Source organism: Manacus candei, unplaced genomic scaffold (assembly GCF_025592945.1).
Source record: "Manacus candei isolate 608988 ecotype Guabito, Panama unplaced genomic scaffold, ASM2559294v1 h1tg000025l, whole genome shotgun sequence".
In the NCBI taxonomy this organism is placed as follows: domain Eukaryota; kingdom Metazoa; phylum Chordata; class Aves; order Passeriformes; family Pipridae; genus Manacus; species Manacus candei.
Window position 1 is genome coordinate 7,660,291 of NW_026138073.1, and position 26,954 is coordinate 7,687,244.

The 26,954-nt window shown below is 45.7% G+C and overlaps 1 protein-coding gene across 15 annotated transcripts in view; it reads left to right on the plus strand.

Annotated features, from left to right (window-relative positions):
- Nucleotides 1–26,954, plus strand: part of CADPS (calcium dependent secretion activator) — a 211,905-nt gene that overhangs the window by 170,502 nt on the left and 14,449 nt on the right. For 9 of the 15 annotated variants that reach the window (XM_051788784.1, XM_051788785.1, XM_051788771.1 and 6 more), the window contains 6 exons: nucleotides 1,221–1,376; nucleotides 4,254–4,401; nucleotides 10,103–10,177; nucleotides 11,251–11,334; nucleotides 16,359–16,391; nucleotides 19,448–19,555. In XM_051788784.1, coding sequence (XP_051644744.1) covers nucleotides 1,221–1,376; nucleotides 4,254–4,401; nucleotides 10,103–10,177; nucleotides 11,251–11,334; nucleotides 16,359–16,391; nucleotides 19,448–19,555 — 604 coding nt within the window. Of the gene's footprint in view, nucleotides 1–1,220; nucleotides 1,377–4,253; nucleotides 4,402–8,754; nucleotides 8,770–10,102; nucleotides 10,178–11,250; nucleotides 11,335–16,358; nucleotides 16,392–19,447; nucleotides 19,556–26,954 lie in introns of all 15 variants that reach the window. The other 6 variants (XM_051788770.1, XM_051788778.1, XM_051788773.1 and 3 more) reach the window with 1 other exon arrangement.

The window sequence follows — 26,954 nt, forward strand, 5'->3', positions numbered from 1 at the left end:
TCTTTATCTCGTTGACTGTAAGCCCAGGACCCCACAGGACCCCTTTGGCATGTTGGGACTACAGTTCTCACCTGGCAGTAGCCCTGTTTGCATTAGCTCCGAGCTCCTCTAGCATTAACTCAATGCAGCTGGCATCTGTCACAATAGAAACACCCTCCCTCATCTGTTTCTATAGATGATGTCAGCACAAGTGGTAATGCATGGTGTGTTAAATATCTTATAAATTACTGTGTTAGCATTAGTGGTATGCGAGGAGGGGGTTGAAACTCTTGAAGCTCCCTTGGTAATTGTTCTGGAGAAGAGAAAAAAAAAAAAGTGAGGGAGAAGGAGAGAGGGAGAGAAAAGGGTTATGGATGCATAAATTTCTCTGCACAAACAGAGCGCAATCCAGTTCTGTATTTTTATTCTGTAAGTGGAGGTTTGAGATATAATTATACTGTGAAAAGAGCTGGTGTATCTACACACTGCAGGACCAAAGACTTCCATCTGGGCAGGACTATGGGTACAAGAATATGTGCTTGGAAGAGAAATTAAGAGTTTTGTGGCTGACCAAAGTTGTTGCAAAATAAATTTTAAAAGAATGGAAATTCATTGTCCTGTAACTGCCTTTGCAAGAAAAGGGTGCAGCAGTCAATCCTGCCAAAACTCCTGGATATGAGCTGCCTAGTGCCCTTAGCTCAATTTACTTACCCCAGTTTTTTTTCAGCTGTTCAAGAGATAAAGTGTGTCCTCGCTCACCACTTGTTAGCACTGTCCCTTACCTGGAAACAGGGCCTCAGTGGGGGGACAAGGCAAACTCGAGATATAATTTGGAGGGAGGAGAATTGCATGAAACCCTAAATCTTAATAACTGCATACAGCCTAGTATGACAGTTATTATCGATCAAGGATTTTCTCCCACAATTTCTGGCCTTAATTCTTAATAATCACATATGTTAATGTGGTTATTAACTAAGGCTGATTTTTACCATACTTCCCGTTAATATGTGTAACTCGATGTTGTCTTACTCATCTGGTCTGGAAAGTTTTGTGGGTGATGACAGCAAGGTAGATTAGGCAACTGTATGGTAAAACTCAAAATCCTGATGGTGGAGATGGCCAGCGTTGTCCTGTGTATGAAAATACTGTCTGCCCTACATTTGTTGCAGGAATGGTCTCCACATCAGGTTGCAAAGAGCCTGATACCACTTCTGACTTTTGTTCTCGTTTTGCCCTGCCAGCAACGGATCAGGCACCTCGGAAGATATGTTCTGGAAACTTGATGCCCTGCAGACCTTCATTCGGGATTTGCACTGGCCTGAGGAGGAGTTTGGAAAACACTTAGAGCAGCGCTTGAAGCTTATGGCGAGTGACATGATTGAGTCCTGTGTGAAAAGGTGCGTGCCCATGAGCGAGCCAGCCGTGTTTCTCACAGCAGCTCACAGGATGCAATGGGTTTTTATGTCTTATTGTCAAGGAAATTTCATTTCAGCCACCATTTATTAGTGACCCCAGCCCAGCTCGGCCCAGCAGAGATGCGGTGGAAAGCCTGTTCCACCCTAAAAAGTGGAATTCACCCCATTGCCTGTGAATTATGGACTCTTCCAAGCTAGCACTTCTCTGTTGAGACTTTAGAGAGTGCCTTTTCACAGTAAGACAATAAATCACCCGTTTTTTCAAGCTTTTTACATAGTTCTTATTTGCAGTGCTACACATGCAGTCAAGCCTTTGTAAATGCAGTTTGGTGTGATGATCTTGAGTGCTGAAGGCATAGCCCCGAGAAAGATCCCAGCACTCACCTAAAAAACACAGATCCATGACAAAAAAACAAGAAAAAAATTATCAGAAAAAGGAGATAGTATCTTGGCACACAGGTTTCACATCTGCTGCTGATTGAGAAAAGCTATTGTATTATCAGCCACATTATAGGATAGTCACCTGCAGGTCTTCCAAAACAGAGATTTCTTTAAAAACCTTCTAGACATACTGGCAGCTGTCATTTTGAAAGCAAAATATTGAGGTTAAATTTCCAACCTCTCCACAGCAATTTATATCCATTGGTATCAGAGGTGATGAGACAAGAAGAAAAAATGGACTATGTATTTCATTGTGCAGAAATGCATAGACAGAGAGATCAACCAGAGGAAAAATGCATGTCAAGTACAGCTGGTACATGCTAGTATTAGCTGCAGTGTGTGATGTGGCTGTTCTATACCACAGTTTCCTGGCCACTCTGTCAGTGTGAGTGTGGCATTTATTATCTGTTCCTCACAGCTTGGATGTGCAGTGTCACCACAGAGGAAGGCACATTCAGTCCTTGGGATGCAGGCAGGAAGACAGGCAATGAGACTTGCTCTCTCACCATCCTGGAATAAACCCCAGTGCATTTAAAGTGCAGTGAGATGATGTCTTTGACATTGAGCAAGTCTCCCTCTATTGCAGCAGCTCATCCTTGGTCACTGAGCTTCAGTTCTCCTCCAGTTGTCAGACTGTTCTTTAGGAGCAAACTCAGTGCTGGAACTTTGCTCTCTGCTCTGCCGCAGCATCACAAGCAAAACTCTTACTTTCTTTTTTGGTTTTTTGGGGTTTTTTGGTTGGTTGATTTTTGTTTGGTTTTTTTATTATTATTTTTGGTTTATTTTTTCTTTAATTGTAACCAAAGCCCCTTGGTTCCAGTTATAGCTGCAATGGTTTGTAGAAATCAAACCAGGTTAGCTCAGCTGAGGTAACTGGGAAAAATAAGCAAATTTCTAGGTACATCTGAAGAAGGGTTTGAGTGCTTGGAAGCCAGGGTTGGTTTTTTTTTCTAATTGCCTCAACCTTTCTACAAATGTGTTGCCCCCCTGTAAAAACCTGGCCCAGCTTGTACTGGTATGACTATAAATAATGGTTCTGAGCACAAGTAAGTAGGAACATGCTCCTTTCTGCAAGGCGATGGAAAATCCCAAGTCTCCTTAGGTCCTTTCAGTAATTACCAAGATTCTAGTCCCCGAGTCCAGGCTAAATCTGGCACTGGTAATTAAATCAGTTCAAATGCCACTGCTGATGTAAACCAATATGCTGCCTTCCCTATTTATATCACCTGCAAACAGGGCCTGGCTAAGGTTTCTTTAGCAATTTCAGTTTGACACAACATTTTTCTTCGCGTCTGTCTCTGAACTGTTGAATCCATGGAGGAGCCACCCCGCTTTCCGCACTTGGTTGTATTTCGGGGCTGTCAGGAAAGCAGACCTTGCAAGGAAGGCCTGTTAACTAATAAATCCAGGCAAGGAGGACCTATGTACAAACTCAGATCTGATCCCGAGAACGGGAGCTTCACATTTGTAAATGAGTTTTCATTTGCATAACCCTTGGGGGATCATCCAAGTTCAGAGTTATGCCTGAGCTGTAGCTGATATTATTTGTTATTTCTAAATTGAAGCTCCTATGTTAATTTGTTGGCAGATTCTGTCTGATGTGATAATTGTTCTGTGTTAGGTTAGATTACTGAACTACCTCTGGAATATGCAGAGGGGCTCCAAAGAAAGGCAAGACAATGCCCACCACACTGCAGAGCATTCCCATGTTAGAGTCACAAATGCCTTGGTATTCAAAATATGACACGGGATCAGATTCTGTAGTCTTTGGCCCAACAAAGCTCTTGGTGTATCACTGTATCAGTTTGTAACTGCCAGAGATGTCAAATTTGTGCTCAGTGAGACCTCAGGAGAGCAGCGAGGTGTGGGCTTGTGCGGTGCATGTGCGTGTGCTCATACTGAAAAGACAATTAGTAATCTATGAACTTATAAGACAGTTAGGAACTTAGCAAGCAAATACCATCATGGAGACCTAAAAATGCAATGGTCTGGCAATGTCCTTTCAGTCAAGTGATGAAGGAGTTTCTGTTATTTGTAGTTGATATCAGGAAGCAATAGGAGCTTCCTCTAGTGTGGCAGGCTGTGGTTATAAACCAGCTAATGCAACCAAATTATAGATGTATATTGACACTGCTGTTTGTAACATCATCACACTGTTTATCAAGCATGAGAAAGTCATAGTTTCCCTGAAACCATTGCACACTTTATAAATAGAGTGTATTCTGGAAAGTGGGTTTCTTTTTAAACTGGAAAATAATTTCTAGTAAAAGCACATTTGTAGCAATTGCACTATGGAACTCCCAGCAGCATTCGGCTTTCTGGCTTCTCAGACTCTTCTCAGAATTGTTTCACGTTATTATTATTGGCTTCAGAATGTTTAAAAGCTACTGACACATCTTTTTCTACTTTCCTTCACAGAACGAGGATTGCATTTGAAGTAAAACTGCAGAAAACCAGCCGATCAACAGATTTCCGAGTCCCTCAGTCAATATGCACCATGTTTAATGTCATGGTGGATGCCAAAGCTCAGTCAACAAAGCTTTGCAGTATGGAAATGGGCCAAGAGGTAAAAATGAAGGTTCTTCCTTTCACAGCTTTTAAAAGCAATGTCATGAAATTTCCTATCTCCTGTTGTGCTCGTTTCAGAGACGTTGTATCGGTTGTGGATTTAGTCTTCCATAGAGAGTGTGCAGATGAATGTACAGGGGGTTGCTCTCAAATCTAATGAATAGAAACATTCGGAATCCCTGTCACTTAGGAGTGGCTTTTTGCAAGGACTGTGGTATGCATACGGTATCTCTCAAGCTTGGTTGATGCATGATGACCATATATATTGAGTCATTAACTGCACCTTGGAGCCAGGTGTCGGCAACACACTTTCTGTGTATGAGTGTGTTCTGTAGACAAACATAAGGAAAACAGAAGTGCCAAGTTGTTGCTGTGATGCTTGTAAGGAAAAACAAAACCCCACCAAAATAAAGAAATAACTTCCAAAAGTAGATTGAAATTCCAGCTGCTTTGATTTCCTTTTGAGTACTGGCTATAATCAGCACATCACTGATCATTCTGGATTTCCGGGTTCTTAATGACTCAAGTTTCCAAACAACAAATCTGTTTTAATGAATTGCTGATTTTTATTTTCTACTGAAGCCATAGTTGCAGGTTGAAGTTTCTGTGAATTGATCTATGAACTAGAAAGAAATGGTAAATTGAAGTAGATTTAATGCATCATAATGACCATTTTGCTCCAGTGGCTTCAAGCCAAATTAAATATTCATATACCAGTCTAGAATAAATTCACAAATACTCTTTGGCTCTCCTATCCTGCTGCTTGTCAGCATTTCCTAGATAAGCCTTTTCACTACAGCTTTCCATGGTCAGATTTTGCAGTGAATCATTGCAAGTTGTTCCTGTGGTTTTTTTAGTTGTTCACTTCACTTCGTTCCTCCGAAAGAATTTCCTCCAAAGGCCGCTGGATGCAGCAGGGCTCCTTGCCCTGATGTCAGTGGTGTTTGGATCAGATCCAGCTGTTCTTTCTATTTTTCTCATACATATTTCAGTTTTGACATTTTATTTGTGACAGTCACCTTGCAAGAGATTTCATACTGCCCGTCATCAGGTTCTTCCCTTGTCCCCCAGGTCAGCTGGGGCAGATCTTGAGTGGGTTGTTGTTGTCCGAGCCTGGACATGAACTTCTCTACCATTTTCTGTACCATATTCATACCCATTTATCTCCCTAAATCCCTCAGTCTGCAGGTGCTGCAGCATCTACCTTGGCAGTGCCCCGTCAGCTGGGATGGTCCGTGTTTGTGATGCTCCCCACTGCAAACCAGCATCAAACCCTTATATTAGCACAGTCCCTGAGAACAGGGAGATTTTGGAGATCAAGCAAGCTGATATCATGACAGAGGAAGCTTATTGCATTTATAAAACTGTCAGGTTAAGTATTCAGATGTCACAAGACCTGTAACAGGAGCTGTGCCAGGGTATTGTGTGTCCGGGCACTCGCTGCTTCTTTCCATAACTACTTGTGATGCTCTCTGCTTGCCACAATTTCCTCCAAATTCTGAGCATCAGTCACAGTGTACACTGAGCCTGACTCAGGCTGCAGGTGAGAGGGGAGCAGGCGGTTGTTTCTCGGCTGTTCTGGGCTGCAGTGGAGATTCAGCTGCAAATCTGCCTGTGCTGCTTCCAGAAGGTGTTTGGTACAGCAGCTCAGAGACAGACGAACTCCTGTGGCAAGCAGCAGTTTCTGGGGCACAAGGTTTTTAGCAGATAGCTGAACTAATAGACCTGTAAAGCAGATGTAAATTATCGGTGCGTAAGGTACCATTTAGGGCTTCAGTATTTTATACACCTTCCCTTTTCCTTTTCTTTCTTTTAATGAGTGTTACTACCTCCCCCTCCATTCGCTCGTACCACTCCGTTTTTTGGCTACCTCCATCTCCTCTTCTTGAAGCTGTCTAAACCTGTGTGCTGAGATGGGCAGGCTGAGGAGCGTAAAAGTTTGGATCCTGGACCATTACAGCCCAGGAGGGGAGGACAAAAGGCCACCCTGCCTATTGCAGTCCCCAGAGGAAATGATGAGACAGTCAGATAGGTAGCAGAGAGACGGGCACCCAAGTTTCCAGCTTGTATCTTCCTCTGTAATTTGGAGAGCTGGGTCTGTGCCTCACTGAGTCCCTCTGTCCCGCTGTCTCTGGTGTGTGGCAGTCGCACAGCTCGGCAAGGGCTGCTGGCAACTCCACCAGGGAGGGAGAGAAGGGAGGGAGGGTCAGAAAAACTCGCTGACAGAACCATCCATTGGTGCTGCAGCCATCATGTGGCTCCTCCAGTCCATGGTCCCTGTGCAGACAGTTCAACAGGAGCAAAAAGGGCTCACATTGCCCACGACAATCTTCAGGCAGGGCTGTTTGCCCAGGTCTAACTGGAGAAGACATTTTTATTAGAAACAAACCACTGATTTTTCTGACAGTTCTAGATGTACGTGGGCAGAGACTCTCTCAATACCTTACTTGACCTCACTCTGCAGCTTCCCTCCCACCCCAAAGGCCTTCCACACTACCTTCAGCCACACTCACTTTAGCAGATACTTGAGTGCATTTTGCGAGCATTACCCTGTGAAACAAACACCCATCATTTCATTCCATTTCCTTGTCTCTAAAGGCAGCTGTTAAAACATTTGGTAAACATACTTTACCATCTTAAATATTTATTTTTCCTCTGAATTTTTAATACATCTAAGGGGATAAATGTATGTATTAAATGTTTCTCAGTTGGTCTAGTATGTTTCTATTTAATATCTAAGGTCAGATGGTCCTTAGAGAAATACAACGTACACACAATCTGTTACATGACAAGGCAAGATACTCATCACATAAAGTCAAGTTGAATCATTGTAGTGCACTGATTATGGATTGTAATAATTGAGCTAATAGAAAGCTGTGATGAAGTCGATCCAGAGCGGGGGCTACGCTGGGGAAAGCAAACCAGCTCTGCGATCTTTAACCTTGAGCATTTTCACAAGGAATGTAGAAGGAGCTGTTTAGAATTGCTGGTTTACGAGCCAGGCGTCTGTAAGCAGCACCAGGCGCTCGCTTTCCAAACCGCCGCCTTCTCCGACCCCGTCCTGGCCGAGGCTCGCCTTCCTGAGGTGGAGCTGGGGCTGCAGCACAGGGAGCACAGGGTGCACATGGCTGTGGCTGCCCGGGGCAGGACCCTGAGCCTCACAGGCCCTGTCCTGCATGGTCACTGGCCCTGGCACCGGGGCTGACTCCACCCTGGAAGTTGTGGCTGCGATGGGAATGAGCGCTCAGAGTCCTGCAACACCGCCTTGGTGCATGCCCAGGCTCCTTTCCTGCTCTCAGAGCAGCAGTTTTATTCCATCAGGGCTTTTATTTGCTTTATAAACAAGCTTTTGATTGAACATGCATCAGTCGGTGCATTTCACAGTGGATTGCTTTGCACACAGCTAGCCATGTTTGAGTTCAAGCTCATGACTTACTTGATGAAAGCCATTAGCTAAACGCTTGGTTGCAAGGTCTTACATACACAGAAAATGCAGTTGCAGAAGGAAGCTGTCGTGGGGCAGACACCCCAATATACACACAGCCCCTCCTCCATCTCTCCTAGGAAGTCCTGGCTGTGTCTGCCAAGGACATCAGCATCTTCTCCCTGTACCCAGCTCTTACAGGTCCCTGTCACCTCACAGCTGCATTGCAGCTGTGCTGGGAGCAGCCAGGTCAATCTGGGAGCTGATAAGGGCTAGCTCTGCATTAAACAGATTAATCATAACTATGATCCCATAAGGGACTGGTATATGTCTTGACCTGCAAAGCAGGACATGGGAATGGGAAGTGCCAATGCAAAAATCACCTGCTTGTTCGTGTATGTTTTCCCTGTACGTGGGCCCAGCAGATCGCAGCCTGTGGCGTGGTGGTGCCAGCTTGTCCTCCTGCCCAGGTGAGGCTCTGAGTGCCCCCAGCCAGGCCTTGGGCTGGGACGTGCTGTGCCACGTCCCCCTGCCCTGCCCCTGCCGCAGGGGTCCCCCCAGCACAACCATCCCGGTGAGGGGTGTGCGGCTGCCCCGATGCCGAACCCTGCCTGTCAACAGCCGGGTCCCTTCCGCTTGGGAGCAAAATAAAACCATAACAGAGTGCCAGCAGTCAGCTACAATCCGGCCCCTTCCCACTGTTTTACTGCCTGCAAATCCTACAGGTAGCGATCTCTGGTATTTCAGCGAAAGGAGGTTTTGATCACATTTCATTTCCCATTGCTTATTGTTTCTGTGCATGATGCTGCTGTTCTCATACGTCTCTTTTTTTAAAAGATTTTGGTTTATTTATTGTTTATCTTCATATGTTCTTTTTCCTGTCTTTTGCACTTTCCTCTTTATTTCTGTCCCCAATCATCTGAAAAGTTTGCAAAAGAGTGGGTAAGTGTGTCCTACTTTTATTTTCTTTCTCCCAAATTCCTGTATTAATGTTACTGCCATAGAAAAAAATCCCCAAACCGCAGAGCAGTTCAGAGAGAACCCATCAGACACTGAGACCAGCAGCTAGCATTTGTAAAGCCCTCGCAGTCTTCCTTCCCAAAGTCTGATTAGTATTTAAAGCAGATTTGTCTCTTTCAATGTGATTTGATGTTAACATTTTAAAACAATATTAATGCCAAGTGGTAATGAATATAGTGACTAGCACCAGTGCTTGAAATGTTTGACTGAAAAATCAAATGTTTTGTGTTGGAAAGCAGTCATAATCAGTATTTTCTCAGTCCATTGAAAATAAGAATATACTGTATGTTTTCACTAATTAAATCTTGTATTGGAAACAGGTCTTTTCTAAATTAGTAGAAGACTGTATTTTAGTACCTATTCTAGCCATATTGCAGCTGATTGCATCAGAGCTCCCAAGCTAAGCAAGGTTTGGCATGTGCAGAAATTGGGTTGAAGACTCAGAAGCGCTGATGCTGCAGGCACAGGCGTTGGTCAGCCAGTGCTGAGCTACTGCCACGGGATCTGCCAGCACCCAGGGCTTGGGGATACACTGCCTGCTGGCTTTTGCATGGGACAAAAAAGCTCGTTGTGGTTTGTTGGGTGGTTTTTAACTCTGTCTTACACAGTCACTGAGCAAAGCATTTAAACAAGTGCTTAATTTGAGCCGTGTGCCTGCTGAACACAGTGTAACACGGGTTCAGCTGCTTTGCTGCAGTGGGTGGGGAGGGTGCAACTCCGGGGGAGTGGTTGAGGCCACTGCAAGCTCCCCTGGAGCAGCAGGTCCTCCCCACTCCCCTGCCGAGGGCTGGGTGGTTTGTGGTGCCCTGGGAAAGGGCTGCCTGTTCCCCTCCAGCAGCAGATATATCTCATTGTCCAGTGCAGTCCATGTGCCAGATGGACAGGACAATGCCCACGGAAGTGGAGAAAAGGGACTTGGGGGTCTCTAGGAGCACTAGGTGCTGGTGCTCACAGGGATGGCAGAGCCTCCCCTCCGACACCCCCGTGTGGCTCCCGGAGCTGTGGGCACACAGAAGAGGGCAGGGTTTGCCCATGCTTCACAAACAGATATAGGATTCTCCTGAATTCAAGGTCTCTCCTACAAGTGTCAGTGGTCACTGGTCACTGCAGTGGGGCCCAGAGTAATAAACTGCATAATTCTTCAGTTTAATACTGCGTGTTGTGGCTTACCAAGGGAAGAGGCTGACAAGGGTAGAGCTGTTGGCTGTGATCAATGCTAATATTTTCCTCCCCCTCTCCTTTTATTTTTCTTTAGCACCAGTACCATTCAAAAATAGATGAACTAATTGAGGAAACCGTCAAAGAAATGATAACACTCCTAGTGGCAAAGGTAACCTTCGGCTTCAGGTGAAGTGATTCACTGTTAACATTGCATTTTTAATATGTGCGTTTCCATTAAAATGTGACACATTAAGATGTTGAATTGGCTTCTTGTTTCTCACAGGCAAGATCATACATCTCCCAGTCCTTTCATGGTGACTCTTTGATGATTAGGAACTGCGTGAGATGTAATGCACTGCTGGCAGGGTTGCCATACTGGGCCAGAAGTGGTTTTAAGGAATGGGTGTTATGTTAATGGGGTAGCACCCCATGGTCAGCATCACCCCACAGCACTGGGGGTAGCTGTAGTCAGGGGGTGGCACTGCTAAATGCTGCTGCAGAGCCGTTGGGGTGGCACGCAGAGGTGGCCACCACTCCTACACATGAGGTTGTGCGGACAAAATAGCTCATCTTGTGCAAGATCACCATATGCTCTCCTAAGAAATTAATTTAGAGGTGACAGTAGTGGGAAATACATTCCAAAATGTCAGGTTTAATTGTTTGGAAATTGTTTTTCGTCAGAGTCAGCTCCTCTAGCTCAGCTGCCAGCATTCCCCTTGGGTGGTTGTGTAGGTCTGGTGTACTGTGCTAACACGGAGGGGAATTGGTATGTAGGGAGAAAGATGGTGGGGTGTGTTTTCCTTTAGTTTCAAACTTTCTGAGAACAAGTCATCCCTATTATACAGTGGAGACCTTTAAACATAATCCACCAACATATGCCAGTTTGATTCTTCTGCAAGAATACCCAGCTAGCTGCGTGTTTGACACGGCATACTGGGAGCAAGAACCACCGCCTTCCCCATCCAGACAGGCTCTGCTGGCTTCCCCACACACTGCACCCACGTCCTGTCCCCAGCATCACCCAGGACACAGAAGGGTGATTCCCACCCAGCAAGAGGTGCACCACTAGCGTCCAAAAAGCAGCGCTCCTTTTTCCCCACTCCCCAGCCTGCTGTGCTCGGGGACGGGTGGTCTGTTGCTTTGTCAATGCTGAGAGCTCCACTGGCTTCTTTGAAGCTGATGCTGACTTTTACACCTTTGTTCAATTATTAAAAATAATTGCAGTATTTTTTGTCTTCATAGTTTGTCACCATTTTGGAAGGAGTCTTGGCCAAACTGTCTAGATACGATGAAGGAACTTTGTTTTCTTCTTTCCTGTCATTTACTGTAAGTACAGACTACAGTTTCCTTTCTTTTTCTTTCTTTTTCTTTTTTTTGTGAGTTGTAGTCTGCCCTCCCAGGACTAGATCAGCTACATAATAATTCTGCCATTCTGTGATGTTTGATCACTGTAACCCCCATATGAATATACAAACAACCTGTATGCAGACATACAGTACATAAACACCCAAGATGCACAAAGTAAAGCCATTTCCAGTCATCATTCATCTTGGTGGAGTTTATTCTGCAGAGGATAGGTATGGAGATGAAAAAAAAATCATCACACTGTACATGCAATTTTCCTAACTAAAGAATTTGCTTCATTGCCACTTTGCATGACAAGTGTGTTTCTCTCAGTCTTCTGGACATAACAGTGACCATCTTAAGTAGTAAACAGCAAAGGAAATCTAGGGATTGTTTTTATGTTTCTAAAAGAGAACAAGGTAGAGGAAATGCCATGAGGTCATGCAGCAAAAGGTGCTTCTAATGACACATTTAATTTCTCCCTAACATTGCAGAACCAGTCCACAGCTCACCACAAATTTCCTAGCAAGGTACAGGACCAGACCAATACCTGTGCAAAACTAGCCGGAGTATCCAGCAAGAGTTTAACAATCTTAGCTGTATTCCAGAAAAGTGTTGTGATAGCTTCTTAGGACAAACACATGGCAGCTGATTTCCAAAGGTCTTCTAAAAATGCATGCCAGAAAGTTTACAAGAGAGTCTCTGTGCAACTATGGCTTCACTCCTCTCAGCTCACAGACAGGTGTGCCCCCAAACACCTGTGTCTGGGATGGTTGGAAAGTTGGGTTCACATTTCATTCTCCGGACCTGCTGCCCCCACATGCAGGCAGAGACCGGGCAGGAGGCAGAAGGCACTGCTCTGAAAACTGGCAAGGCTTTCCAAAATCTTATTTTGGAGTTGTCTCAGTTACTTGAAATTGTCTGTTGTTTGCTGCTCATGGGCCCTTTTGCTGAGTTTGAGGCAATTTTGAATTGAGGTGGTTGTAGGAAGACTTAACCAGCAGAAGCAAGAAACTGCTGGTGGGCAGCTGTGTGCACACAGTCTGGCAGCTTATCTGAACCACCCTATGGTTCAAACTAAGCATTCTGCCTTTTCAGGTGTGCTGGAGGCACTTTGTTCTTCCGAGAAGGGAGGAAGGGAGGGTATCTCATTCACTGCCCCACAGTGCAGCTCTTTTCCCTGGATAACCCCTGTGTGATTACAGTCACAAGGCTGTGCACATTCCTGCTTGAGCAGATGCAGAGGGTGGCTTGGGGTGAATACCTGGATACCTTCCCTCGTTCCAGTGCTGTGGAGGGTTAGGAAATTCTTGTGTGCCAGCAGCAGAGGATGTGGAGGCGGCAGCTTTCCAGGCATCGGAAGTACCAGCATCAGCCCGCATAGACAGTGTAATGTGCAGCCCTTCCTTATCCATGAATCCAAGCTGTTCCTCGGTTGATGCTGCACTGCTCCCACCACATCCTACTGTTTACGCTGCCGAGTGCTGCTCCCTTTGATTGCTGAGCAAACCCTCTGGCTGCACCTGGGCTCTGGGCTCCTGTCAGGAGCCAGCACATCGGAGCATGGGGTTCAAACATCCTCTCTGCTGCTCCTCAGACAGTCACTCACAGTTAACTGCCCCAGCAGCAGCAAAACTGTGGCTGTCCCACTCCAATGGCCCCACAGCCTCTGAATGCAGTCCCAAAACCTTGATTTTCTGAGTTTCCAGCCAGAAAGGGGTGTATATTCAAATAGTTGCTGTGCATGGTGTGTGCATGCCTCCAGGAAAGTGCTGAGCCCTCGCCCACATCCAAGAGGCTGGGCGCACTGCGGAGGAGCAGGATTGCTCCTTCCTGGGAAAGGGATGTCTCTCGCTTTGGCCTGAGTGTTTGCTGGGATTCACTGGGAGAGGAGGCTGAGGAACAGCCCTGACCCCTTTGGCACTGGGCTTAGCAAGTCTCCTCTCCCTGCAGTAGTAATGTGACTTGCTGTGTTTAGTCTTTGCAATGGTAAATACAGAATCTCTCTCTTGTTACAGCATGCTTGCACCACCTCCCACGTTTTCCCTGTCTGAACAAATACAACAAAGTGTGATGGTCCAAGCCGCTGAGCTCCAGAAAGCATTAGTCTCCCACCCCCTTCCACCGACTTCTTTCATCGCGTGTTTTCCAGGCGCTCTGCAAGTGACATGTACTCGGGGGTCTTGTGACAGACAGTTTTATCACCTAGTAGGATATCCTCATTTCCAATTCTTGCCTCGAAATTCAAGATAAAATTAATGCATCTGTTGTCCTAATAAATTCTCACTAGCCACTTCTCCTTGCAGAGCACTTTGAGAGGAAAACACCCTTCTAAATTTGGCCAGACTTTTTTTTTTTTTCTGTTTGTTGATACATTTAAGTGCATCTTGGTGGCAGCAGCCCAGGCCCTGGCTGGGCGTCTGCATGTACAGATCCACTGTGTCACAGGAATGCCAGCTGCTAAAATTCCCTGTAATCTGGATGGCCTCTGTAGGCAGAGCATTGCACCTATGGTAATTATAACCAAAGATTCCATGTTACCCGAGGGAGACAGAAGTAAAAGATCTTATTTTTGTTCTGCACAAAATTTGTATGGTAAACTGAGACGTTTCATGGCAAAGTCACATACTTTGCGAAAAACGGCAGCCTAGCAAAAATCACACAACATCCGGCAGTTTGGAAATTTCACTAAATGTAGCCAAATCTGAGTTTAAAGAAAAACAAGTAATTATTCTGATTAAAGGGGAGTGGGCAGGAGAAGCAGCTCAGTTTTTTTGTGGGTGGAGGGAGGAGATCGCAGGAAGCTGAGTTATTCTTGTCGCCTCTTGGCTTTGGAGAAGGTAGTTTAAAACAGTGGCGCTAAGCTGGACCCAAGAGTGCAAATCTGCACTCAGATAGCAGGTTTGCCACTGCCTCACTTCATGCACTGCATGGTATTTGAAGGTACAGGTGCATGGCACAGTGCAGCCTTGAGCGTGGACCCCAGCTTGAATTCTGCGGGCTTTCAGGCCACATCATTTTCCAAGCTTTCCTCCTGTCATTTGGCTTCGCTGCTTGGACAAACTGCTGGTTTGGTGCTCGCATGGGCAGCCCTGCCTGTGGCTGCTCCACACCAGTGCAGGTGTGCCATGACTGCCTGCTCCTCTGGAGATGAAGCCATTGGATGGGCTCCAGCTACCTTCACTCACGGAGGCTGGGGCTCCTCAGCTCCCACTCCGCAGGAGCAAGCGATAGCGCTTCGCTACCTCCCGAGAAAGTTGTGGGGATGAGTGTAGTGAAAGGGTGAGGTGTCCAGACAGCTGGCTGGAAACAGGAATAACTGGAGACAAGTCTTCGCTGAGAGCAAGGGCTTGGTGCTGATTTTGTTACCTCCTTCATAAACTCCGTGCTGGGACGTGCCCCGTCCCCCTCCGGCAGCAGACCCCGGGTCTCACCGCGGCAGCAGGCGCTCAGTGCCCTCCTCCTGCCCTTCCCTCTGTTCTTGCCCCCCGGCTCGGCAGCCCGGGCGCTGCCAATACTTGCAGCGTTCACCTCGGCAATTACCACCAGTCTGGTCTTTTGTATCGCCTCATTGTGCTTAATTATGCACCCCCCACACACACCATATGAGTGCTTCCACCCACTCTCACATTCTGTCTCACACATACATTCATTCTCTCATTCGGGACACATAATTTATTCATCCCAAGATGCAACTGTGTGCGTGTTATATTTAGGCTGTTTTAATGGTAGCTTTAGAAATATTTAAAAGCAGGTGAGCTTTTACACCCAAACAAAGATGGCCGGCAACGCTTACCCTAATTAAAAGCAGAAGTGTTGTGGAAAATCCCAGCCATACTCTTTCTAGACACGGTGCCTTATGCTACAGTGGGAAAAAGGTCTCTGTGGCCAGCTGGGCACTGCTCAGTTGGAAGAGTTGGCCCTGACGTCGGGGCCACCCCGCCTCCCGTGCCTGCACCCTGCTGCATGGCAAACCACAAAGTACATCTGGGGTCTTACAGCTCCCACCAACTTGTGAGGACACCACAGACTGCAATGTCCACCTCTGATACCCCCAGTTGAATAGTGTCTTTTTAAAAGGGGGGGGAAATCATGGAAAAAATTATTTAGTTGTTCAGGGTCTGGGAAGCAGAAGAGCTTTGGGGCACTTCAGTGTAGCGTGGAATGAGCACAGTGCCCCAACATGGTCTGTGAGCTCCTGTCAGCATCAGAGCCAGCAAAAAGGGAAAAAATAATCATTTTTTGTTTGAATTGATGTGAGGGAAGAACTGCAAGACCTCTCTGAAAATTCTCAGCCTAACAGAGCATCACAGTTTGGATTGGAAGAGACCTCAAAAATCATCTAGTTGAAACCCTCCTGCCGTGGGCAGGGACACCTTCCACTAGACCAGGTTGCTCCAAGCCCCATCCAACCTTGCCCTGACAATGTCCCTGGCTGCAGCCTGCACAGCTGGGGGAAGCACACCATGAGCAGGACAATGGGAAGAGGGCAAAATGAGGGTCCTTCGGGTGCTTTCTTGTGTCTTGGTGCAGGCCCCTGCCAGCCTCACTATACCGTAATGCTCCCAGTGCCAGGGAAGTTCCCAAAATCCCCAGCTCCTGACAGGAGAGACATGCACTGCCTTGGGAGGCACGTGGCACCAGGTGGAGAGCGAGGCCTCCAAAGAAAATAACGATGTCTACTTATGAACCCCGTCTTCCCCCGCTCACTGAAGTAGAAGAGGGAGAAGCACAACTCCCACACTATCATCTGTTGCTATTAGAGCTTTAGCAGCAGTAAAGTTACCTCTCAAAAAAAAAAAAAAAAACACAACAAAAAAACCCCATGACAACAAAAATACCACCCTTTTAGACAGGAAAGTTAGTTTTATCACTCTTTTCAACCTTCTCAGAATTACATTGTCCCAAGTCTTGGCTGGGCAAGGTCTAAGAGATATTTAAAGAAAAAAAAGAAAAGACCTGAGAAGTTACTAATGGTGTAAACTGTCTTCTTGTTCCTTTTACAGGTGAAGGCTGCTTCCAAATACGTGGATGTACCCGTAAGCACAATTTAAACAACTTCTGTCATAGTAATTTGCATCGTGCTTTGGTTTATGGCATGTGTAGCAACCCACATTATGCATTAGCAGCCAAGACTGAACCATGGGCCTTCACATTTCTAACATTTGAACTGGAAACAATATCTCCATGAAGTTAATAATGAGCAGTTACCCTCTTATGGAGACCTATGAGGCTGTTTAGGCAATAATTTGCAGATGGTGTCAAAAAGGTACCATATTTATGCAATTGGCTTGAATCACATTTAAAAAAAATGGGAGCAGTACATTCTGTTAATTCTTCATCTGGACTTGTACAAATACAGTATAATTTCCAAACAAAAAGGTCCAGACATGTTAGAACTGAGCCAACACACATCTAACACATTAGCTAATCTATTTTATTTTTGTTCTTCTAATTGTTGGTTTATTTTACTCTTTCAGAAAATGACTTTTTTATTACTTTGGGGAAATGGTGATGAGCTAGCAACATGTGTTTGGGAAATTGTTAATGAAAATAATTTTTTCCATTTTTCTGTAATTGGTATAGGAAAACTGTACATGATCTCCTCTAATTAGACCTTGATTCATAAGGAAAAGAGCCCTTAACGTTCTTAGACAGAGCACTTAAGTTGCCAGAAATTTACATTTAAATTAAGTTGAAGTGTAATATATGAATGTTGGCTGGAATAAGGGGTTACTGTAACATTTACAGGCAGAGAGATCCTGAGCAATTGCAAATTAAAAAAGATAAGATCTTAATATACCACACCAGTTCCTGCATCCAGTTAGACTGGACAGTGGAAATCTAGAATAACTCAGTTGAGTTTCATGACCTGCATGTATAATGTATGTATATTTAATGTGGATGGACTGCTCTACATGCTCTCATATGACAACATGATAAATTTATCAGACAACTTGGACCACATCATCTGCATTTGTGTTTCCATCCCTTTAGTCCAAGATAAACCTTGCCTACAAAATTATCATATTTTGAGCCCAGCATGGAAAAAACAAACTCTTGAACAGTAAGAGGTGTCACCTGGTTTAAAATACCTCAGATGCAGAGACTGGCATCCTGGAGTAATAGAAACAAGATATTTACAGCACTGGGAAGAAAAACTAAGAATTTATTTCTTGCCTTAAAAAATGTGGAGATCCTTCAGTTGAAATTCCTAGTTGTTTGAGTGCATCTTTAAATACTTAGTCATCAGAAATTTGAGCACAGAACAGTAAGTAACTTCTAGAGCAAAGCATGGTCTTCTCTGAGGCCTCTGTGTTCCTGGGAAGTAAAGCACCTTCAAGGAAGTGGTCTCAGTAAAACACTGTGTAACCCTTTCAAGCTTTTCCAAAAGCATTGTACCTGGGACACCTTTGTGAAGTCAGCAGCAGGAGGAGTGGAGTCTGCTCCCATCCTCAGAGCCAGAGAGATGCTCCAGTTCTTTGTGTAAAACAGAGCAGAAATCATTCATCTGAGCGATTTTTTGCCTGTTTCCCCACCTCCCCCTGGAAACGAAGCCACATTACAATGGCTTCCTTGACAGCCTCAGTCTTTTTAATGAAATCAACCACCAGCCCCACACAGCATCCAAACCTGTGTGGAGGCCACCCTATGGTTCACAAGCCACTGCCTTTCCAGGGCAAGGAGAAAGAAAAACCTGTTTGACTAGAGGACAGAGGGGAAATCCTCATATCAAATAGAAAACCATTACTTAAATCTCATTCCAGAAATGTTGTTGCAATTGTCTGGGTACAAACCAATCCATCTACTGCCCTCTTGGAATGGGCACAATCGGCAGACTGAAAATTGCTTGAAAGTGTAACACTTGACTACTGCCACATTTGTGTTGTCCTCATTGTTTTTCAAATTAATACCTTGTCATTGTTGCAGTAGGTGTTAAGAAATGTCACTGCCTCCCCAAGGGCCAAGCACTGGCCCTTTGCTTGATAATTGTTTGCTTTGTATTAAAAAACTTCCTTCCTACTGTTTTCCAAACTGTCCTCATTTTCACCCTGGAAATTACACAGATGTGTTAACTAACTTCAATTTACAGTGGCTGACAATCGTATCTTGCAGAGAAATGATACTCTGTGATCTGAGGTAAATCACAGTAATGGAAACTAATGACACTAGTTATTAACAAACTTACAATGTGCTATGGAAATTTAATATTTTGTGGCAGCTCTTGTAATGACTCGTGTTACCGTATTTTAATGGGTTTCCTTTGAGGTAAGTTTGAATCCAATGTATCAAGGAATGTGAACTCAGAGAGGATTTTTTTGAAAGTATTTTTACATCCACCTGCTTCAGTTCTCATTTTCTTTAAAGGACTGCTGTTATCCCCAAAACCTCGGGTGCTTGTAGGTTACTCTTTAAAATCAGTTGAATTCTGCAGAGAGCTGTAGAGATGCGCCAGCACAGATGTCCTACACTTTAGCAGCAGCTTAAACATTCCTATAGACATACACTCTCTGACTTACCATTTACCCAATTTAATCTTAAAAGCAGCACTAAGTTTGAGGTAAAGTCAGGGTTATAAACACCAGAAGAAAGGTGATTTTGGAACGCCTCCTGCAACACCAGCTGCTTGCTGCACACATCCTCACACCGTAGAAGAAGCAGCAAGACCTCAGCTCTGGCTGTTTGCTCTCTGCTTTAAGAAACCATAGGGCTTTTGCAGAGAAGATGACACAAGAAAACAACAAATCCCCAGCCCATCTTGCAGGTTCACTCAGTAGGTTGACAGCACCAAAGGTAGTAAGACACTTCTCAGCATCAGTATGTTGAGGAAGAGCTTTATTCCTCTGACCACCTGCACCCTAGGCAAGAGAAGAGAAATGTCTGTGCATGATCCTGTGCTGCACGTGGTATTTTGCTGGGCACAGGGCACAAAGCAGCAGGACTCAGTGTCCATCAGGTAAGGAAAGGGCAAACTGCAGGAGGACAGCAGGAGATGGAGGAGAAGGAAAAGCAGCGACGAGGCTACACAGAGGAGCTGCCCCCTGCGTCGCTATTCATGTTTTTCTCTCTCTCTCTTCTTCTCTCCTCCATGCAGAAGCCAGGAATGGATGTTGCTGATGCCTATGTGACATTTGTCCGCCACTCTCAGGATGTCCTGCGTGATAAGGTCAATGAGGAGATGTATATAGAAAGGTTATTTGATGTAAGTAAATGCCTTCTCCTCCTTGGACACCAAGCAGGAGAGACCCAAAATGTGACAAAATAAGACAGGAGGATAAGTCACATTTTGAGAAAATTTATTGGTTATAGCTTTAAAAAATAAATAAATCTTTCCTTTCTTTCTGACTAAGGCTCGTATCTGCTCTCTGCCTGCTTTAAATCTCTACTCTAGTCTACTGTGTCTTAGTCTGTCTGTGTGTGGATTTTAAGGGAACAGCATCTTCTAAGAGAGCTCTTTATTATGTTTAAGCTTGTGGAAAATCTCTCTGTAGCAGAACATCTCAGTCATTGTTCTCACTGTTAAAATTTGAGCCTTTTTTTGGCAGTAGCATTTGCTAAGGGCCATCTCTTCTGCACATTTTGCATTGTTTCATTGACAAGCACTCCAAACTGACAGCAAATTAAGCATACTAAATTTTAATTTTAAAAGCTAATCAAAACAGAGCTAATTAGGAATGGACTTTGGTATTGCAGGAGGATCATAATGTATCTGACACCAAAGGTAAATTTGAGACATGGTCTCCTTAATGAAGATGGCGTGGTAGGAACTGACCCATATGATCACAGCTAATTTTCTGTTGAATAAGATAAATTCATTGGACTGTGAGAGAACAGTGATCTGTGATGCCCATTTGTTTTGGGTTTGAATGCTTGTTAACAGTATCTCTGTTTCTGTTGCTCTTGTTGCGTTTACAGCCTTTCTGTCCTTGAAGGTTTTCTGTTGACAGCCAGCCTGTAGCATTAGTGTTTCAGTCTCTCGAGGGTATTTGTCCATATCTCAATTTCTGTTTGAAGCCGCTTCTGTCCCTACTGTCCTTTCTTCCATTTCTCAGCAATGCCATTTCTCAGTCTTCCAGCTCTGGAACTCTTAACAACCTTCCTTGCTTTCCTTACTCGCTCTTTTGCTTCCTCAGTGTTCAGGAAGAGCTGCTTTTTCCCCAGCCAACCTCCTCCTTCACTCGATACCTCTCTTTCTGCGCATTACCTGTCCCTTAGAAACCTCTTCCTCCTTTACAATTCCCACTCTTTCTTTCCCCCATAACTTGCTGGATTAAAATGGAACTTATCTCTCATGTCAAATGTTTTATCACATTATATCAAGTGGCATGAATTAGAGTCAAATAATCTTACTGTGTACATCTACTAGCATGACCCATATCCACTGAGAATGCCTCATTCATGCACGGAGCACAGCAGTGCTCGCTCCGGGGAGAGTTTGCAGCGCAAGCACCAGACGCAAATCACCCATCAAGCAGGCATGGGGAGAAAAAACAAAACATAAAACAAAAGACTGTCGCTTCCATCTGCAGCGGGCCTGCGAGTGCATTGCTCGTTTGTGTTGAAATTTATTCCACGAGCAGCTAAATTTCCAGAGCTCATCTGGACTGTTCTTTTCAATGCCCACACTGCCTTTTCCCTCATCCTTTCCCTATGATTCACAGTTGGTGTGTTTGTACCCTTTGGGCCATTATTTCCAATTTTCAAAAGGCTGTAATTAACACAAATATTGATTTCAGTTTGATCCACTCGTATTTGGTTTTACGAAGCCGTATTTTTGTTTTAAACAAATTAACAGTTGACATGAAAAAAAAAAAAAAGAGCAGCTCTCTTGGTGGAAAGCAAAAAGCGCAAAACCTTTCTTTCCCTTCCTGCTCTCCTCAAGTCTCCCTGGTCCATGTGGAATTAAATAATCAAGGGTAGTGTTTTTACATTGCTCTGCCTGTTTTGACCCACACTGGCTGAAGGTGGGACTTGCAGCATGCGGGAGCTGTTCCCATTCCTTTTCCCATTCATGTTCCCATACCTGTTGCCATCCGTGTTCCCCACACCAGTGGGGTGGCGTTGGGACCCGATGCCATTGGCATGTTCGCATGTGTCTGGCGTCCGTGTGCGCCCGCGGGCGGGACGAGCTGCGGGGCTGCTGCTTCACGAGGAGGGAGTGGGGTGTGCCAAGCCCTGGTCACCCGAAAATTGGAACTGTGTGTGGAGTGGCTGTGTATCGTCTTTGACAGGTTGCATCTGAAGGAGCTGGTTGCTCCTGTGGTCAGCTCCCATCATGGCTGAGGTGCTCCTGGTGGGTCAGTAGAAGCAGGTTTATGAGTACATGGGGTTCACCAGAGCCCAGACCCCATTTAAATTGGTGCTGTGTTCACCCATGTTTGGGTAAGGACAGGAGCAAATGCTTAACTCTCTTGTCCTGAGCTCAGACACAGCCCTGCAGCCCTTTGCCCTTCTCACCTAACTCAGCAAAGCACCACAGCCGTGGGGTCTTTAAGATTCTTTGGTTATATTTTCCAAGGACATTTCAGGTACTAACAACCTTTTTAATATGAAAGAGAAGGGGAATAATCAAAAATGGTATTTATGATGTTGAGTTAGAGTTGGACCTGATTTTGTTCACTCTTCCCCCAGTGTGGCAGGGGAGCAATCCTCTTAGCTGCAGAATTTTTTCAGGCAATGAGATTATTAACGCTTTCGAGGCTGGCTCCTCCTCTGGCTTAGTGCAGCAGTGCTGGCTTACCCCAGCCAAAGCTCAGTCCAGTTTAGGGTGTTGTATAATGATAGGTGCAGCAGTGGCAGTAAACAGCTTAAACCTTCCTGCAGGCAGGTCTTCTGTGCCCAGTGGGGTCACACTGGAGACACTCGTAGGCTGGGGCTACATCCCCTTTCTGCGCAGTCCTGAGCAGTGCAGGAGCAGAGGTGCACAGGACAAGGTTGTCTGTCATATGTTCTGTGGGGTTTGAGCTCTCACGGGATATTTCTAATCCCCACACTTCTGTGCAATCCTGCCCTGTGCTTCCATTTATTCCCCCTTTGTTTCCTTCCCAGAGTAGAGGCTGCAGAGTGTGTTATGTCCCCACAGAAGCTGGGTTAATATGTCTTTTCTTGGCATTTGCCATGATTTCTTAGCTCAGAAACCATCTCTCTTCCCCTGCACTGCCTGCCCTGCTCACACCTGCAGAAAAGGGCTCTGCTCTTTGGGAGATACTGGTGTTTATGGAAGATTATTGTCATATTTCTGTGTGGCCTATGTGTTAATCCTCTTAATTCTGCAAATTAGTCAGGGTGGGGTTCCCCCCCCCGCCCCGAAATAGAGTCATCTTAATTTTAAAAATCTGTATTCTTGGGATCATTGAATGAACAGATTGATTGTGGAGTTCTGCTGGTAATCAAAACCTAACTAGCTTTTTGGCAGTGCTGTTTACTGCAGAGTAACATGACTTATTTACTTGGCCTGGCTCACTAATTTGATAACATTTAAAGCTAAAACACTGTAATAGGGCCCGTTGGTAGAGAGCAATGGTAACAGAAGAGTTTCAGAATAGCATCGTAGCATCCCCTCCCAGCGTTCCTGTGCTTCAGGATTTAAACCCTGTGATACTTTGTACACAATGCAGAAGGATCACAAACTCTGTGTAGTGCCTGATAGAAAGTAAAATTTTAACACTTTCTCCCCAGAAAGGGGGCAGAGTTGATGTGCAGAATGGCACTGTTTATAGGAACAATGAGGCAGAAGCAGGTGGGTGTATCTTAAACATGGAAAAATATCTTCAGAGTGATCTTGAGTCTTCTGACCTGTCCTGCAAAATTCAGGCCCCCTTTGTCTCAGGTCACTCATAGGAATTTCATAGGATCAGAGTTTATAAATCTGAAGGCAGTGGGAGTTTTACTTGTAAGGGTTGTGCCCTTTGGTGGGATTTATTTATAGATCTGTGTATTTGTATATATCTTTACACACACCCTTAGATACTCACAGTAGAGGTTTCAACCCATCAGAACATATGTGATCCAGAAAGTCTATGATTGACTACTAGGTTGTGTGAATGCCAACCCTTTCTTCCTCATAAATTGGTAAACACTAATGTAAAACATAGGGAGACTGTTTCCTCCCCAGCCACACCGAGTAACACGTACACAAAAGGCTACTGAACACTGAGTGAGCTCCCCGAGATCTGCAAATTCCAGCATCCTGATGCAGTCCCTAAATAGCGCAGATGGCATTTTTGTCTCTGATGATTAATTCAATATCTTACCGAAAAAAACAAAAACATGCTTTTGATATGAGAGATCAAAACACCAAGAGAAGCTCCTAAGATTGCGAGGACCTAAAAAAAAAAAATTAATTTATTTTTTTCCTCCTTGTACTTCTTGAAGACACCAGCCTGAGTAGAAGATAAGGATTAAAACAGATGTGCTTAGTGCTAGTTCATCTGCTTAAATCTAGCAGTCTCTGAGATCAGTGATTAAAAAGCCATCTCTAACTTTGATGAAATCCACTGCAATGGTAATTCTGTGTCTCTGATCGCTGTCTTATGGGCCTCATGTCTGCCTAAACCGGACATAGAAAACATTTCACTGGAGATGATACATGGATTATATGGGTCAATTATACACTTAATCTGCCTTCTGGGGATTAAGTGTGCATAGATTGACCCCGCGTATTTGGCTTGTCCTTGGCAGTTATCAGATCAGGAAGGTTGCCTTTACCAAAAAGTCTGGTAAGAACTTAATCACGCAGTGATACAGCCCACCGAGGTGGCAGCAGCCACCGTGCTTTTTGCAGAAGGCTGTTCTACCACTTCACTGTCACTGTGAGTGTTCAGCTCCCTCGGTCTGTGTCACAGCCGCGATACCAGACGGAGTATTTTCTCCTGAAATGAGAAGCGAGCCCGCTCTTCCCTGCAAGACGGAGATGGCTTTTAGTCTTGGTGGCAGGGTGGGACCAGCAGGGTCCAGGGAGCGCAGTGGAGAGACCAGGGTTTGCTCTGCTCTGTGCTGTCCTTGGTGCAGAGGAACAGTCACCCCAGGTCCACTTCCACCAGCAAAGGAGAATCCATGGCTCATCAGCTAGAGGAGCCAACATCTCCTTCCCACCACCTTCGGGGAGGCACAAGCCCTTGGCTGAGACTCCAACACCAAGTTCCATCCTTCAGGATCAGCCCGGTTGGGTTTTTAGGAAGCCCCAGTGATATCCCAAGGCTGACGTTGCATCTGGTGGATTTTGATGGATTTCCTTCCCTCAGCCAGGAGCCCAGCAGGAGTGCAGGGCCTGAAGATACAGTGCAGGACTGTCCTCATGTTTTCAAAACCCTTGCTGGTGACTGACTTCTCAATATCATAATGAGTAATAACACTGTGTGAGTCTCAGACTTCAGCAAAATCCTTATGCAAATTTCCAGGAGCCTGAGTGAGTACTTGTCACTGGTTTACTGCAGGATCCACAGGCAGCTCAGCATATGTCTCAGTACCTACAAATTTGGAGCCTGATATCACACCTGAGTATATTGAAAAAATACAAAACACAGCTAGATCGGTTAACTCAGCAAGACCTCTGCAGACACTGAAGCATTAGCTTAGTCTTAAAATCAAAGCTTTTGCCCTCAGCAGGGTTACCCACTTGAATTTTGGCAGCTCCTTCAAGGCATGCTTGCAGGATCATGGCATTTCTTGCCAGAGCACAAGCCTTGCGTGGCACAATCAAATGCCAGAAGAGAGCCCTTCTCACCCTCCCTTCTCCTCCTCGAACTCAAAAGCCTGGTCGTGAGTCAGTGGAGCTACTCACTGTGAGTTAGAATTACTCACAGGAGGACGGGTTGCAGGATCAGGGGAAGAACGGATATCAGGCTGTGCGCCGGGCTCCCATCTCGTATCTGCTTGTAGCCGCACTCACCGCTCTCTCTTAGACAGACAACAACCTGTTTCCCTCCTACGCAGCAAGACTGCTCATTAGGGCACTAACTCTCTCCCACTCCCATCCTGATATGGCCTCCACGGAGCTATTTCTTCTGCGTTGTTTTTTGCTTTTCTTTTTTTTTTTCCTCTTCCCCCCTCCCGAGTGAGTTGTGAAATGAAGACAATTAGGCAGATTGATCTTGAGGAAGTGCAGCTTGCTTTTCCCTCCCTGTGCATCTTTGGAGGAGCCAGAGCCACGCAGCTTTCGCTGCCCTTGGCTGGCTCAGCAGGGATCGGACCCAGACCTGGAACTGATGCAACAGCAGGGACCTTTGCTGGTTAAAAAAATAAAATTGTGATGGCAATTATTAGTATATCTTCTAGGGGGCAAATTATCCTTGTTCTGAGGGGGCATGGAGTGCACTGTCCTTCTGCAGCCTCTTTTTCTCCCCATGTGCCCTCTTGGAGCCACACAGGAGCAGAGAAAGGAGCTTAGCATGGACACTGCTCCTCATCCTGTTATACTCCCATCCATGAACTTCACACGGCTCCAAGCATGCACTGGCATGTGGCCTCCCTCCTCCCTGGCTTCCCCTCAGCAAGGCTTCTTTTCTGAAGTGCTCATCTAAGTAGGCTCCATTTAATTTATTTTAGGGAGAGTCTTAATAAAATAAGTCCTAGATCTGTCACTGGATTTTACATGCTTGTAAGGGGTTTTTTTCCCTCCTAAATGTCTTTATCAGAACAGCTTTTCATGTTCCAGTAGACATTTGGTTGAAGACAGTTAATTTGATTTCTTTTCCAGAGGAGATTTTCCATTAATCATTCTAAGAAGGCAGACTGATTGCTCTGTTACGTTAAGGTCAGCATAGGCTTGCTAACATCATCCGCACCGTGCTTTTGAGCGTCAGAGATTTGTGTTTTGGGGCCAGCCCTGAGTGAAAGATCATTTTATTTCCTGGTAGACGTGAGTGGCCAAGGAGGTTTTGGGGAAGAGGGAGCATGACATCCTCCATCCAGAGAGAGCCTTTTTCTGAGCAGCCTCTCTGCTCCCTGACCAGGCGCTCTCTGCACATTTATAACTGTGTAAGAGTTACACAGTGCCCTCCGAGCTGGAGCTGCCTTCCAGCTTCCTTTAAGAAGCCGTAGCTAACTGGGGCTCCAGTCCTGTGGGTCATCGGGGAGGAGAGCTTGGAGGAGCGGGTGTTGCTCGTGAACCCCAGCCCACGCGGGTCCCAGCTGCGTCCGGGGGTGCGCGGGGCGTGGGAAGGGCCGGGATTTGGGATGCGCGCAGGTGTGCGGGGCTGACCCCGCAGCCCGCGGGGCACGGCTGCGGCGGGGCCGAGCCCCCGCTGCCGGCGGCTTTGCTCCCTCCCTGCGGGCTCTGCAAAGGGCCTTTGCCCAAAGAAACTCGCACAGGGGTGAGCCAGCGGCCCCTGCGCGGACAATGACGAATTGTCTGATTTCCAGCAGCGCCTTCAATCCCTCTTTTCCTTTTCTCCCCCTGCAGCCCAGCCCCACACAATTGCTGCCGCTGCCTGCGCCAGCCAGCGGTGCGTGCCGGATTAGCCGTCCCAGGTCACTTCGTTTCTCTTGATCTGCAGCTCTTTCCTTTCCCAGTGCTCCCTTAAACCTCGCCCTGGATGTATGATATCAGCATTCAAAAATGCTTAGCAGGACTCAGGCAGGGAGCGCGCTGCATCCGGTGT